The sequence below is a fragment of the Seriola lalandi genome, unplaced genomic scaffold (genome assembly GCF_002814215.2).
Source record: "Seriola lalandi dorsalis isolate HSWRI2012SDOR001 ecotype SW California unplaced genomic scaffold, Sedor1 jcf7180002054402, whole genome shotgun sequence".
In the NCBI taxonomy this organism is placed as follows: domain Eukaryota; kingdom Metazoa; phylum Chordata; class Actinopteri; order Carangiformes; family Carangidae; genus Seriola; species Seriola lalandi.
Window position 1 is genome coordinate 347,794 of NW_019524955.1, and position 13,464 is coordinate 361,257.

The 13,464-nt window shown below is 38.3% G+C and overlaps 2 protein-coding genes and 1 long non-coding RNA gene across 5 annotated transcripts; 1 reads left to right on the top strand and 2 right to left on the bottom strand.

Moving 5' to 3' along the window:
- The first annotated feature begins 1 nt into the window (after position 1).
- On the top strand, positions 2–3,928 carry LOC111657475 (uncharacterized). 3 transcript variants are annotated; one of them, XR_015437475.1, is made up of 4 exons: positions 2–971; positions 1,290–1,603; positions 1,697–1,861; positions 3,382–3,928. It is a non-coding gene; the product is annotated as an uncharacterized LOC111657475 (long non-coding RNA). The 3 variants fall into 3 exon arrangements; XR_002760933.2 differs by lacking the exon at positions 3,382–3,928 and having other exon boundaries at positions 2–221; positions 878–971; positions 1,697–2,429; XR_015437474.1 differs by lacking the exon at positions 3,382–3,928 and having other exon boundaries at positions 1,697–2,429.
- A 1,722-nt stretch (positions 3,929–5,650) lies between these two features.
- Positions 5,651–7,705, bottom strand: LOC147818908 (serine protease 57-like). Its single transcript, XM_087174972.1, has 5 exons — positions 7,573–7,705; positions 7,246–7,399; positions 6,533–6,662; positions 6,103–6,357; positions 5,651–5,985 (listed from the first exon to the last, which is right to left on the bottom strand). The coding sequence occupies exons 1-5, from the start codon at positions 7,613–7,615 to the stop codon at positions 5,833–5,835; spliced, it is 735 nt and encodes a 244-aa protein (XP_087031098.1). The 5' UTR covers positions 7,616–7,705; the 3' UTR covers positions 5,651–5,832.
- Positions 7,706–10,680: 2,975 nt separating this feature from the next.
- LOC111657459 (mast cell protease 2-like) lies at positions 10,681–12,202 on the bottom strand. Its single transcript, XM_023409642.2, has 5 exons — positions 12,096–12,202; positions 11,864–12,014; positions 11,562–11,697; positions 11,084–11,338; positions 10,681–10,952 (listed from the first exon to the last, which is right to left on the bottom strand). Exons 1-5 carry the CDS (start codon positions 12,151–12,153, stop codon positions 10,785–10,787), a joined length of 768 nt encoding a protein of 255 aa, XP_023265410.2. The 5' UTR covers positions 12,154–12,202; the 3' UTR covers positions 10,681–10,784.
- Positions 12,203–13,464: the final 1,262 nt, after the last annotated feature.

Here is a 13,464-nt window from a genome sequence, read left to right on the forward strand (position 1 = left end):
GGGAGATGGCGAGAAAAGACTCGTGCTCCCAGCGAGCATTTCGGTTACTATGACCTCAGAGAACACATGAACGCGGGCGCGATGAAAGTGGGAATTGGTGTTTATTAATTATTTGGACTTCTAACCATGACGACCACGACCCGAGTTTTATTTTGGTGTTTACTGGGCTTCTTAGGAAAAGGCCTAATTCCGGTATGCGTAGGCACGAGTGACATTACAGGGTAAGTTAAGTTAATGTTTGCTCTGATGAGAGGTCAGCAATTTATGAGAGGCAATAATTGTTTAAACTTTAACTTTAGGGCAGATAGCATAATTGGTGTTAAAGTTGTAAAGCAATATTATCAAGTGTCATCTAATGTTATCATTATGTTTCTCTCTCTCTCTCTCTCTCACTCTCTTCGTAACATTTCGGAAGTTTAAGTTTCTGAAAATCAACTAACATAACACTACCGCTGTAGAACAAGTTACATCTGACTTTTAAAATAAAATTAAACCCACACTTGTTCATTTTTGTTTAGTATTTTAATCAGTTTTCACAATTTCAACCAAAACCATCAGACTGCACAACTTATTTGCATAAGGAAGCACACTATAGGTGATGACCAGTGGTGGACAGTAACGAAGTAAATTTACTTAAGTAGGCTACAGTTTTTGAGTATCTGTACTTTACTTGAGTATTATTTTTGGGGGACACTTTTACTTTCACTCCGCTACATTTGAAGGACAAATATTGTACTTTTTACTCCACTACATTTATATTGATGCTCTCGTTACTCGCTACTTTTGAGCTTATGTCAGCTGATGATTTTTTTTTTTTTTTTGGCAATATTCTGAGAAAATAAACTTTTTCTGCTGATTCGCGCATGGTTTGTCTTAGTCGTATTGCTGTACCTGTACTACGTCACGAAGAGATGGAGGAAGAAACTAGAGAAGCACATGGAGAAACTCCCACCGAGTTTCAATATACCCATGTAAGTTGTAAATGTTTGGATGTTTTGCTTTCCATTTTATTCCAACAAAACTTAATAATGCTGAATCTGTAGAACATTTTTCAATAATTCATAATACTTTCCTCTCTGACATCCTGTGACTGCAGAAAAAGTAATGGTCACATTTATTATTCTAATCACTTATCATTGTAATTGCTGTAGATGATTTTGGCCAAAGGGAAATTATTGTTTTATTACATTACATTCTGTGTAATCTGATATGTTGCAATTTATATATTAATTTATAAGATTAATATATGTTCCTTCCTTTTTTTTCTTTTTTCTTTAAATCTGTTTTAGGTACAGTCCAGCTGATATTTTCTTTTTGGGTGAATACACCAACACCATGGCTCCAGTTGCCAAAGCTTTGGACATACTACAGAGAGAATCTATTCACATGGGATGGCTGCTGCCTACCATCACAACCCTCATTGCCAAGCTTGAGAGAGCAAGGGTGTCACTTAGATTCTGCAAAGCGCTTGTTGATGCCCTGCTTGACGGTCTGAAGAAAAGGTTTGGGTAAATGATGTCTGACCCAGAGCCGGTTGCGGCAGCCATTCTTCTGTCCAAATTCAAAACATCCTGGACCAGTGATGAGGATGTCCTCAAGCAAGGCAAGAAAAAAAACTGTGACTGATCAAATTCTTATTACTATGTTTTTGCTTGATGAATTTTGACAATCATAAACTATTATTCTTCTCATTTAGGCCTCTGTTACATCAAAAGACACCTCGCTGACCACGATGAGTCTCTGCAGCAGCCTGACTCATCAAGTACTTCTCATGAAGATGATTTCTTCTCCAGCATGAGGCATGGACACGCAGAAGAAACAACAAAACAACTGGATGCCTACCTGACATGTACAGCTGAAGGTATGGACATGTTGACCTCTTCCCCTGCCGTATCCAGTCTGTCACTCAAGCTGAACACAGCCCTGCCAGCTTCTGCTGCCTGCGAAAGGCTGTTTAGTGCAGCTGGACTTATTTTCAGCCCAAGAAGAGGACGAATTGATTCTCACAACTTCGAAAATCAACTTCTGTTGAAGTTGAATAAGGACTTCTTTAAGTTTGAGTAGTTTAACTTGAGAGAATGTTATAATCTCTCAGTTATTTCATCAGAGGTAAAGCTGATCCAATAGACTTTGTTATAAACTCTGTCCGTTTAAAAACCGTAATCTAATGTTGTGAGACATATTTGAACTGGCAAGATAAATGCTAATAAGCTAACCAAAGGACACACTGAATGTTACGATAAATGTTTAGGTATTGGTAAATATACTTCATCATGTGTTCAATATGAAGAAATTAAATTTGTTGATGAATGCAGCTGAGTCTGTGTTCTGAGGCTTCTTGCCTTTATTTGTTTATTTTTGAGTCTTTCTGTAGCAGAATCGCTTCAGTGTATTGTATAATGACAATAAAGCTACTTTTCTTTCCTGTATTTCCTGAGATATTTTTTAAATACTTTTACTTAAGTAATTTTTTAAGCAAATACTTTAGTATTTTTACTTAAGTAATATTTTGACTAAGTTACTTTTGCTTGTATTGGAGTAATATTTGACAAGGAGTATCTTGTACTTTTACTCAAGTAGTGAAGTTGTGTACTCTGTCCACCTCTGGAAGAGACACACACACACACACACACACACACACAGAGAGACCGCTGTACCTGGGTGAGGGTCCTTTTGTCCTGGTGGTTGGCCCAGCGTTTACCTGTCTCTTGTTTATTTTGGCCGGGGTCTCCAGTCGTTTTTGTTTTGGTCAGTTTAGGTCGATAAACTATGACTAATTTTGGGGATATTTCAATGAAGCTTGGGTGAAATGTTATTCTCATCTGGTGTCCTTTTTACATATGTTGCAGCCTCCTGCCCCTTTTGAGCTTTATTCTTGGAGGCCGTAACACACACATAAGAGAGATATTACAGTTCAGACTGGACAGTACAACAGTAAATACAGCAGCAGACATATTGAATTTACTTTGAGGTTCGAGCTACAGGAACTGTTCAACCATCATAGCTCTCCCATAGACTGCAATACAAATTCAGAAGCTGATAGCAAACAGCAGGTCTCAGATCTCAGCAGGTGCTACTAATGCAGTATCCGGGCTGTCGGCGCCATATGCAACCAGCTCTGCCGTCTTCACCCAGTGGCCATGTCATTCAGAGCGACCTTGAGGACTTGGTGGTCATTTGTTTTCTCAAGGATTATGTGGCCATTAGAGAGAAAGTGCTGGCCAGCCCGAGGTTGATGGCTCAGACCAACATCCAGCTCTTTGAATTGAATTGAGGACTCAGTGGTAAGAGTTTGTCATAAAGCTGTGTTGGTGATTCTGTGATTTATCTTTTAATGAAAGCTGAAAATCCTAAAACAGTCTGTTTGTCTGTGTGTTCCAGGTGCTGGCCAGACAATCTCCCTTCAGCAAAGGGTCTGTCCTTGGTACAGGTGGGACAAGGACAGCCCTTAAACTTCAATGTCCTGGAGGAGCAGCCTGGCACCTCATCCAGTGCTGTTGGTCCTGTCCTCGCTCCAGCGCCACTCCCCTCCTCTGCCTGGACTACCTGTACCCAGGACCAGAGCCTACAGGAAGAGGGAGGCGGCCCCAAGCTGCTGTGGCAGAGCGGGGGCCGCTGCCTGGAGGAAAAACTGACATATCAACATCATACATCTGCAGCAAGTGTGGCCAACCCATAAAGATTGACAATGACCTCACTCACATTGCAGGTGTGTCATGCTGTGATTGTTGGTGGAAAGACTGTGGAGGAAAGAGGTGAAGAGAAGACAGGAGGACAACTTTTTCTATCTTTATTTATATTTTATTTGTTGCATTTGGAGTGGTGTTTGTCACCTGATGTCTCATGATGATCTCAGTCCAGTGTTCCCTGTCTTTTAGCTCTGTGTTTGGTCTCCACCAGCTCCTGAGGGAAATCAAAAATATGCTCCACTATGTTCACCAGCTGCTCTCGGACCGTGTCTGTCTGTTTGCTGCTGAGGAGGCCGTGCACAGCTTTTTTCTTTTCAATTATATTCTTAAATTGCATTCACAACACTCTTAAAAAGGTCTTAAAAACTCTACAACACCAAGATAGAAAGTTAAAATGAGCGCAGTGCAAAGACTGGACATTGACTGTTTCCCTGGTAAAAATGTTGTAAATAGTTTCCATTGGACACAATGCTGTTACTATATGTAAGAATTCATTTGTGCTTTCTTTTATTCTTGCAACTTACATCATGTGCTGTGGCACAGTGGATGGATGGGCATCGGTTGAGAACACTAAGGTCGTCACATGACTCACTATCAGAGGGTGGAGCCCTGGAGAGAGATCATCAGTTTCACCTGTACCTCAAGTTCTATTAGTAAGTTATATGATAAGTTTATGGTACAACAGTGACTCACTATCACCTCTTGAGGAACAAAGTGGTGTTACAAGATGAGACACTGTTCAGGACATCCAGCACCAGTTACACAGTGGACCTTTTAAGGCAATCTACAGTCACTTATTTCTGCCCCATTAACCCCATTACTGTTCTGCTCAAAGGAATGCATTTTATTAAGCGTTGCTGTATATTGGGTAAACTTTAAATAAAGGGCTGATTTGTTTTAGCATTTGTAAGTCTCCTTGATTTTTAATTTGAATTCATATATATGTATTAGGTGAACCTCGATGAAACCAATGTACATGTGTGCATACATGTCTTGCTATGGTTGTGGGGACAAATCTGGGTTTGAAACAATCTGTGAGGTTATTTTGGCCAGTTGTGACGGCTTCAAAAGGCTTTTTGAGGGACACCTGCAGTGACTGAGGTCAGTGTCAGGATGAGTCTCAACAGCATGAATGAAACTGGAAGTAACTTTCTTTGTGCAGAGTGAAACGTGAGGAGTGAAGTGCACGCACCAAACACAGGAATTTTCTTGTTCATGAATTATTTATTTTTATACACAGTCTATGTTCTATTTACCAATGTGTATCATGATACACACACCCCAGTCCAATAGGTGGCGCCTTGCATCTTTAACACTGGTTGATGAGCTTCCAGTAATAACAGAAGAGGAAGATGACGCTACACTCCAGTGATGCTACTTGCTGTAACAAGCCACTGCACAGAACTAGTTTGGAGTAGCTTTTTTCCCCCTTTTGTCCAGTTTCAAGTCGTGTTTACCTGGATGGAGTTTTGTGAAGACTGCGTGTTTAAAAGAAAGCAAGCGCGAATTAATAACGCGGAGTGACCACGGTCCCCATATTTAAAAGACCCTAGCATGTACTGTCAATTTTGTCACCAAAATCATAGAGGCCCTCTTGAACTTTTGAACTTACCTCAGTGTCCTGGTACTTTAACGGACACACCAATCCACCACTTTGATCTGAAAGATTTCTTTACAAAGCCAACTACAGAATTCAAGGTTGAGATTGTGTTAATATGTATTATGTATATTCAAAACAACAATGAAATGTGTGCACTGGATATTTTTTTCCCTTAATTTCAGGTTCTGTAAAATTATAAAGGTATTCGGGGAACTTTGAGAAAACAGGATTGGAGAAAAGAAAACCTTGCTAATTAATCCTGATTATGTTGTATATTACTAGTGAGCAAGAGGAAGCACAATTTCTAATTTTTGTAATGTTTGGTGAACAGAGATGGACAATTTAAAGAATAATACAGACATTTTCATTTTTAGTTTATTTCTACCTTCAGTTCAATATACTTTTGAAACTTAAGGATGAAAAGAATTTTTCCCACCCCACTGGTCATTTTAAACAATGTAACACCACACATTTGCATATTATTAATAGCCTTCTCTTGAAGAGTACAAGACAGCATATATATTAACACTCCAACTAATTTGCCTAATTGTTTTCTATCACTTTCTTAATCCATTTCCTGAAGGTTGATACGCATGTGTAGACATCAGGGGTCTTGGGGTTTCCACATCGCTCTCCAGAGAAGGAGACGACGCCCGCTAGAGCTCCATCACACACCAAAGGACCACCTGAATCCCCCTTGAAGAGAAAAGGTACAAGATACTTAACAGTAGGTGTACTTAAAATAAATCTTAAAATATCCTGTTTTTTCCCTTGCTCAGCGTTGCTTGATCACGGTCCAGCCAGTGTACTCACCGAGCAGAAGCCTTGAAAGACCTTTGCCCCAACACCACAAATCATTGATTTGGCGATGGGAACCTCTCCCCATCTTCTACGACATGTCCGCCCTGAAAGGATGGTTACGTTGACTTCCTGCAGTCTGTTGGCTAGAGTTTTATTATCCCCTATATCCCCCCAGCCACTTGTAATGCACTGACTGGATTTCTTTACACTGCCCCTTTTCAGAGAGATCAGCTGCACTGCCTCAGTCAGTTTGGCCCTACGGTCGAGCTGAGAAGAAGAGAGTAATGGCAGAAAAATGCAAAACATGTTAACTGTATTAGAGTTTGTGCATTCTAAACATCAAGTTATATTGTTTTTCTGCAATCTAGAAACAATAATTAAGGTAGGATTCTTCTACTTTAAATCTGATAGTGTAGAAGACAACAGTTTCAACTCTCCTCACCTTTAGGAGCATGATATCATTTGCATGTCCATTATAGTTGGGATGTGGAATGGATCTGGCAACAGTGAACTTCTGCTTTGTAGTCTCATTACGTGACAGGGAATCAGCTCCAAGCACAACTCTGTCTGTTCTAGAAATTTCCAATTGAATGAAGACTGGACATTAGATATGATGTTAAGGCTGTTAATAAACTCTGAGATGCTGAAAGAAAACCTTTTCAAAACATAATGCAAGATTTTAGATACATTTCAAACAATTTAATCTAATGAGTGCTTTCTGTCAAAAGTACCAGAATCACTTTTTTTGTCAAAGAGAGAATCCCTGAAAGTACCAAAAAAAAAAGTTCCTGCTTGTAACTTAACATCAGTTTGACCATAATTAGAACAAATATAATGTTTTACAGTGATAGATTATTTATGTATGTCTAATTTAATTGAATAAAGTCACTGCAAGTTGATTTTCAAACCAAACTGACATGAAATGACACAAGCAGCTTCACGGAAAACAGGAAATATTTTGTACCAGCATGTTTTCTCTGAGAATCCAGATTTCCCCCCAAAAAATGTCATATGATGGTGGGGGGAAGAAATGTGTGTTAAGAAGAGGTTTTTATCCGTTTTAAAATGATTTTAAATCCCGAGGTAGCTATCTGTTATAGTTCTTTAAGCACATATGTTATTGCTGCCAATAAAACAAAAGATTTGAATTCTTACCTTGGTTTGTTACAATGTGCTGCTGTCAGCACAAAGTCTTCTCTCACCAGTACCCCCCCGCAGTTATGTGCACCCCGGACTTGCAACGAGGCCATGTAGGGGCGCGAGTGGGGGGCAGCGTCTCTACCTCCAACAATATGAGTACCATCAGCTCCTGAACACAAAATACATCATTGTTTACGTATGTTAATCCAACTTAATTTAGGTTTGTGACAGTTGTAGCTTTTAAAAAAATCTTTACTATGGACCAAAAAAAGACATTAGAAAAAATAATGCTGTATGTTTGTCTGCTTTGGGATTATATATCATACAGTCGGTGTAGCTTACCAGTTAGGACAAAGAACAGCACGAGTACGAAGTTGACCACCATGGTGTCTGGTCAGATCTATGCATTCTACTCTTGGTCTTATAATGTTTGGAGAAGAAAACATCTTGCTTATTTTGTGGTCTTTATTGCTTCAGTGAATTTGCTAACATGCTGTGGTGAAATTGCTGCGATTACTAAAGATATGGTTTGATTGTCAGAACAGGGTTTCATAATAATTGGTGCAAGAGTTGAAGAAATGCTCAAAAAGTTCAGGTTTGCTTTGAGAAACATGTCTAGTGATGAATTGAAAGTCAAACACTTGTTCAGCAAAGGTCAATATGAGTTAGATTAACAAGTAGAATAGGTGTGATTTGTGTTTGTGTGTGTCTGTTCATATGGGATACTTACAAAATTGTGGTTTATTCTCAATGTTATTGCTTTGATCTCAATCCTGCAAAATAATTTTCTTCTTATTAGGTTACATCAGGTTTCTTTTATCTTTTTTTCTTTTCTTTTTTTTTTTTTTACTTTTCTTTGGAAAGAGCATGTTTTGGTGTCTTGTGACATACTGCAGAATGCAACTAAGTTTCTCAGCTGTGTGGAAGGAAGTAAAATTATGGAATTATTAAATTCGCTGGTAAAACTGTATCTAACCTTGATCACTGTACTTGCTGCCACTTTTAGATGGACAGAATATGAAGTATATGGATTACAGAACACTAAGCAGAAAACACTGTTGAATTTGTGTTGAGCTCAATTAAACACTGGAAAAACCATTGCATTCGCCTTATTAACTTAACTAACTGACTTTATATCTACTTGTGAAGAATGTTAATATAGGAATCAAAATAATAAAAAAATAATACAGTATTTTAAATGAGGGTTTTATTTTTGTATGTTTGTTAAACCGTAAACATTGCAAAGGCTAATCAGACACAATAATTATTGTCTCCATAAGACAATGAAATTATGTTAAAGCCAAACTGTTTGTTTTGGTAGACATAGTGTGTAGACACAAACACAACACTTTGGCGAGAATCTACTTGACTCAGCCCACCCACACATTTCTTTGAATTATGTGACAAACTAGATGAACTTCAGAAACCATAGTTTCCAACCTCAACATATCTTCAAGTGAGCTGTCCTGACAGTTAATCTTATCTTCTGTGGATATCACACATCATACCCATACAGTGGTGCAAGCTGCTGACTTTTATCTTTGTCTTTCTACCTTTTTTTTTTGTACCAGTGCCTACTGGATTAAATAAATAAATGCATTAATACATAAATTTTCACTTTATAATATTACTGCCATTTACATCTTTTTCTTTTGCCTGAATGGATGAAGCTCTGTTGGTTATGGTTTAATTCACATGTATTTTTTTTCATTACTGTTTTCAACACACTGCTTTACCTTTTTGTTATAATGTCTAACCTGAGTGTCCTGCTTCTCTGAACCACACACACAATGGGTGCTATTTTCCAATGCTTTACCACATACTGCATCACATTTACCTGGAGAAGTTTTTTTTGACAGGCTGCTGGAGAGGGGCCATTGCAGTTTTTAAATGACTTTGAACAGCAATCTTCACACAGCAATCTTCTGATGAAGGAAAGATAAAACGGTGTTTTTGCCTTTCTGTTAAAGAGCAAATACTGACAGAGCAACGTCACCCCCCAAATACAGTTGAAGTGCTGAAGCAAGGCTTTGTGTAAGTTTTTAACAATTTTCATTTTTCCTCCTTGAGAATCTTGTTTATCCGGGGGAAGTTAGAGATGTCTGTAGACACTGGGTGCTTCTGGGTATTCACAGTGAAAGTTTCTGTTGAAAGACACAGCACCAAAAGCGGCTCTATTGCACACCAGAATCGCCCTGTGATTAATTCATTCCTTTTCATCTAAGAAGATGTATCATGTTTATACTTCTTTTAGACTAGAAACCAGCTGATATTTTCTATGAATGGACAGAAAAAATACCTGACAAAATCCTTTGTTTGTTTCATATCCACCTATACAGATGACACTGGCAGGAAGACCAGCCCATTTCTCTGCAAACTTTTAGGTTAATGATAGACACATCCACCACTCTCAGCTCATCAACAACTTTAGCTTCAGTTCTAGTGTAACCCCATTCAGCTACACCTTTTCTTTGTCCTTTATGTTCATTTCAGAAGTGAGAAGTTTAATTAATTGTACCTTTTTGCCCAGTTGAACTTTACGAGAAAGCTGGAGACACAAAACCAGACGGTAAAAATTACAAACGGTCTGTCTGTCTAACCACGATCTTATCTTTATCAGACTTCCGTTCTTGAGAGATTGCACTGAGCTACTGAAGTGGAACAGTAGCTGTCTTGGATGTGACATCATGACTTCAGCTCTTAATATATATTTTAATTTGCGGTAACAACCAGTACTTAACTTGTATGGCAGCCAGTCAGAATAGGTTGTTGCCCCTGGAGCTGCCACTAACATCATCAGCTGCTGTGATCAAAGATGGAAGGCGACTGCCGGTGTTGTTCCAAAAAGCTATTGTTGCCAGAGACTCCTCCGTAGTACGTGTGGCCTGTTCTAGGTGTACTGCCCAGTGTGTTTAAGCCTTTGGCTGTTTTATTAGAGTAACAATAGTCCCAAAGTGCTGAAAAGAGACACAGCTGTGGGTAATAACCAAGATATGGCTTAGTGACATTTCATCGAGTATGAGTATTCATGTTATGACTTTAAAAAAGGCACAGTTTGAATGCAAATTCAGGCGCATGCTGGAAGTATGTCCCTTATTAGATTAACATGATAAGTGCAGTATTTGCCTGTGACAACTGTCAATTTGTTTCAGGGCCCTCTTGTTGTAGTGTTTTTTTTGTTTTTTTTTTGTTTTTACTGAAATATGGATAAGGAAGTGTGGATATAGGGAAACCTGAGCTGGTAACACTGACCATCCTGGCCACCAGCCTTGAGTTGACCTGCAGTAAGTAAACTTGTCTCTCAAGTTATTATGTTATTATTTATCAAGTGTATCAAGTTATTGTTATAAAAATACACGCCTCACAGGAGGCAAGTCCTAACTGTCCTATCTGTATTACTCAACGTAATTAACTTTCTTCTGATGAGGACATTAAAGAAGGAACTTAAAGTTGGTATTTGAAATTCCTTTTTTATTTTCAATTTCAGTCACACTGACAGAGCAATATGAGACATTACAATTTTGCATGCTGAAGCAAAACTTTGAACAAGATTTTTACTCTGAACGTTTGGTGCGTTTGAGGATGGTCTTGATCCAGGGCAGGTATTTTGATACATCAGTATAGACGTTGGGTTTATCTGGGTAGTTGCAGTTCTTCTCCCAGTTGAAAGACACGATACCAACAGCTGTCCCATCGCACACCAGAGGGCCACCTGAATCACCCTGAGAGAGGGAAATATTTTTACTTGTTTATTCATATTATTATTATGTATTTATTTTATATTATGTTTGCATTTCTATACAAGAAACAAGCTGATATTTTTTTTATAAAAAAAAATAACACAAAAAAATACCTGACAGAATCCTTTCTTTGTTTTATATCCACCTGCACAGATGACATTGTCGGGAACACCACCCCACATTTCTCGACAGACTCGTGGGTTAATGACAGACACATCCACCACTCTCAGCTCATTGACAACTCCTCCACCTGTTTTGATGAAGCCCCATCCAGCTACGTAGCATTTTGTATTGTCCCCCAAATGTATTTCAGATCTGGGAAGGGGAATCGTTTGGAGTTTGTTGTTCAGTTCAGCTTTTCGAGACAACTGGAAATCAGAGAGAGCAAAAACTGGCAAAGTCTATTTTCATTCACCAGACTTCAAGCTAACAAACAAATGTTGTAATATTGATGTTGGTATATTGTGTTTTTGCTATTGTTTTTCGATAAAACCATGATGTAGTGTGTATAGCAGAACATTTTTATTTGGTATTGTTAGGATATGCCACAACAACTAATGATGCCACCTAAGAATATACTTATATACTTACTTTAAGGAGCATGATGTCTTTACCAGTCCCTACATTCTGATAAGATTCGTGTTTGTACATTTTCTCGATATATCTGATTTTTCCTTCATCAACATTCTTGATATTGTGGGTGCCAAGAACAACCCGTGTAAGATTGCTAAATGAGAGATAATTGAGAGGTTATCAGTACATTTTCTAAAATTGTGCCAACAACAATAGAAAACAATAAATTATGAATTCTGTATTTAAAAAATACAAGGTTTATGAAATAAAAAAAATCCTTTAACATTGATTTCTAAACACATGAACAAATGCTAACTCACTCTGGCACTTGACAGTGCGCCGCAGTCATCACAAAGTCTTCACTGATAAGGAATCCTCCACATACATGACCCCCCTTGCTCTGGAGTGAGGCCATGTAGAGCATGGAGTTCTCTGGGGCCTTTTCCCCATCTATGATTTCACTCCCACGAGCTGCAAAGATGCATAAAAATCAAAATGAAGTTATGTCCAATGAAATGGTTGGAGAATAATATTCAGATCCTGTAATCTTACCGCCTTGCCCAAGACATGCCACAACCTGAAAAAGCAGGAATTTGTGCAGACCATGCATGATGCTGGCAAGACAAGTACCTTGTCTCCTTGAGGGGTGTCAAGTCGACCCTTTTATACAGCAGTTTGCTTCGTTTGCAGGTATGACTGCTGTCTATGTTATCTTGACTTGTAACCACATCCTTTGTGCAATGCAAATTTGCAACAGTAATAATCTTTGTAATATCTTACTAACTTATATTATCAGCTTCTTCACCCGTTTGAAGCACATACTGTTAATAAGTATAAGTTGAGTTTAACAAACTTTCTCACATTGATCTATTCCTCCTCCTCTTAGTTTTTATGTTATTGGCCATTCAATTTTGTTTTACTTTTTGTATTTGGGACACTTCATTTAGTCTACTCTGGACCTCCTTTCTCTCATTATTTAAAAATGATGGAACTTTAGTTAAATTAATTAAATAAATCAAAAATACGTTCATCACCAAGATTCTTGAGTGTGGAAAGTTGATGTGTGTAATGTTGATCTTCATTGCTTTATTTCATTCATGATTTATTTTGTTTGTTGTTTCAGTCCCTTGATTTTGATCACGTGGGTCTACTTCTCCTCAACGTGCACAATAAGCAAAATATATAACTTTTCCATATTAAAATGTCTAAAAATGACGAGAGCTATGTTATTTTTTTGAGTTGGGAACTTACATTTTCCCAAATGTTTCAAGTAATTCTCAAACCTAGAGAAATATATGATTTTAATATGGTAAAGCTCCATGTCATTTGGTCTACTGTCAATGACATATCCTCCATCAGCACGAGTCTGGATTGTAGTTGCATGCCAGCAGTTCAAAATGGACTTTTATGTAGTTTTACAGCAGTCTCAGTTTGTAGTTACTACTACACCTCATGTATCCGCCGACACGTTTCGGCTATATACTTTAACCTGATGAAGGATTTAAGTCACGGCACGTCTGGATCTTAAGTTATCAGAGAAAAAAAAGCAGCTACAAACCTGGGAAAAACCTGTTGAACTTCTGGTTCATAATTTAAGAATCAAAGGTAAGCAGTCTCAGTTTGCAGTTACTATTACACCTCATGTATCCGCCGACACGTTTCGGCTAATCAATGATTTTCTTTTTTAAGTTTTTCTTTTTAGGGCATTTTTCCTTTATTCAGGTCACTACAGTGAGAGAGAGAGGAAAGTCAGGGACAGAGAGAGAGAGAGGATGACATGCGGGCCACGGGTCGGACTGGAGCCCTCAGGTGAGCAGCTGATCTGCCAGGGCGCCAATTAAATACTGATTTTTTTAAGAGTGAAACTGCTTTATGGGTGTTTCTGTCGGTTTTGATCCCCTGGTCTGTTTGTTATGGAGAG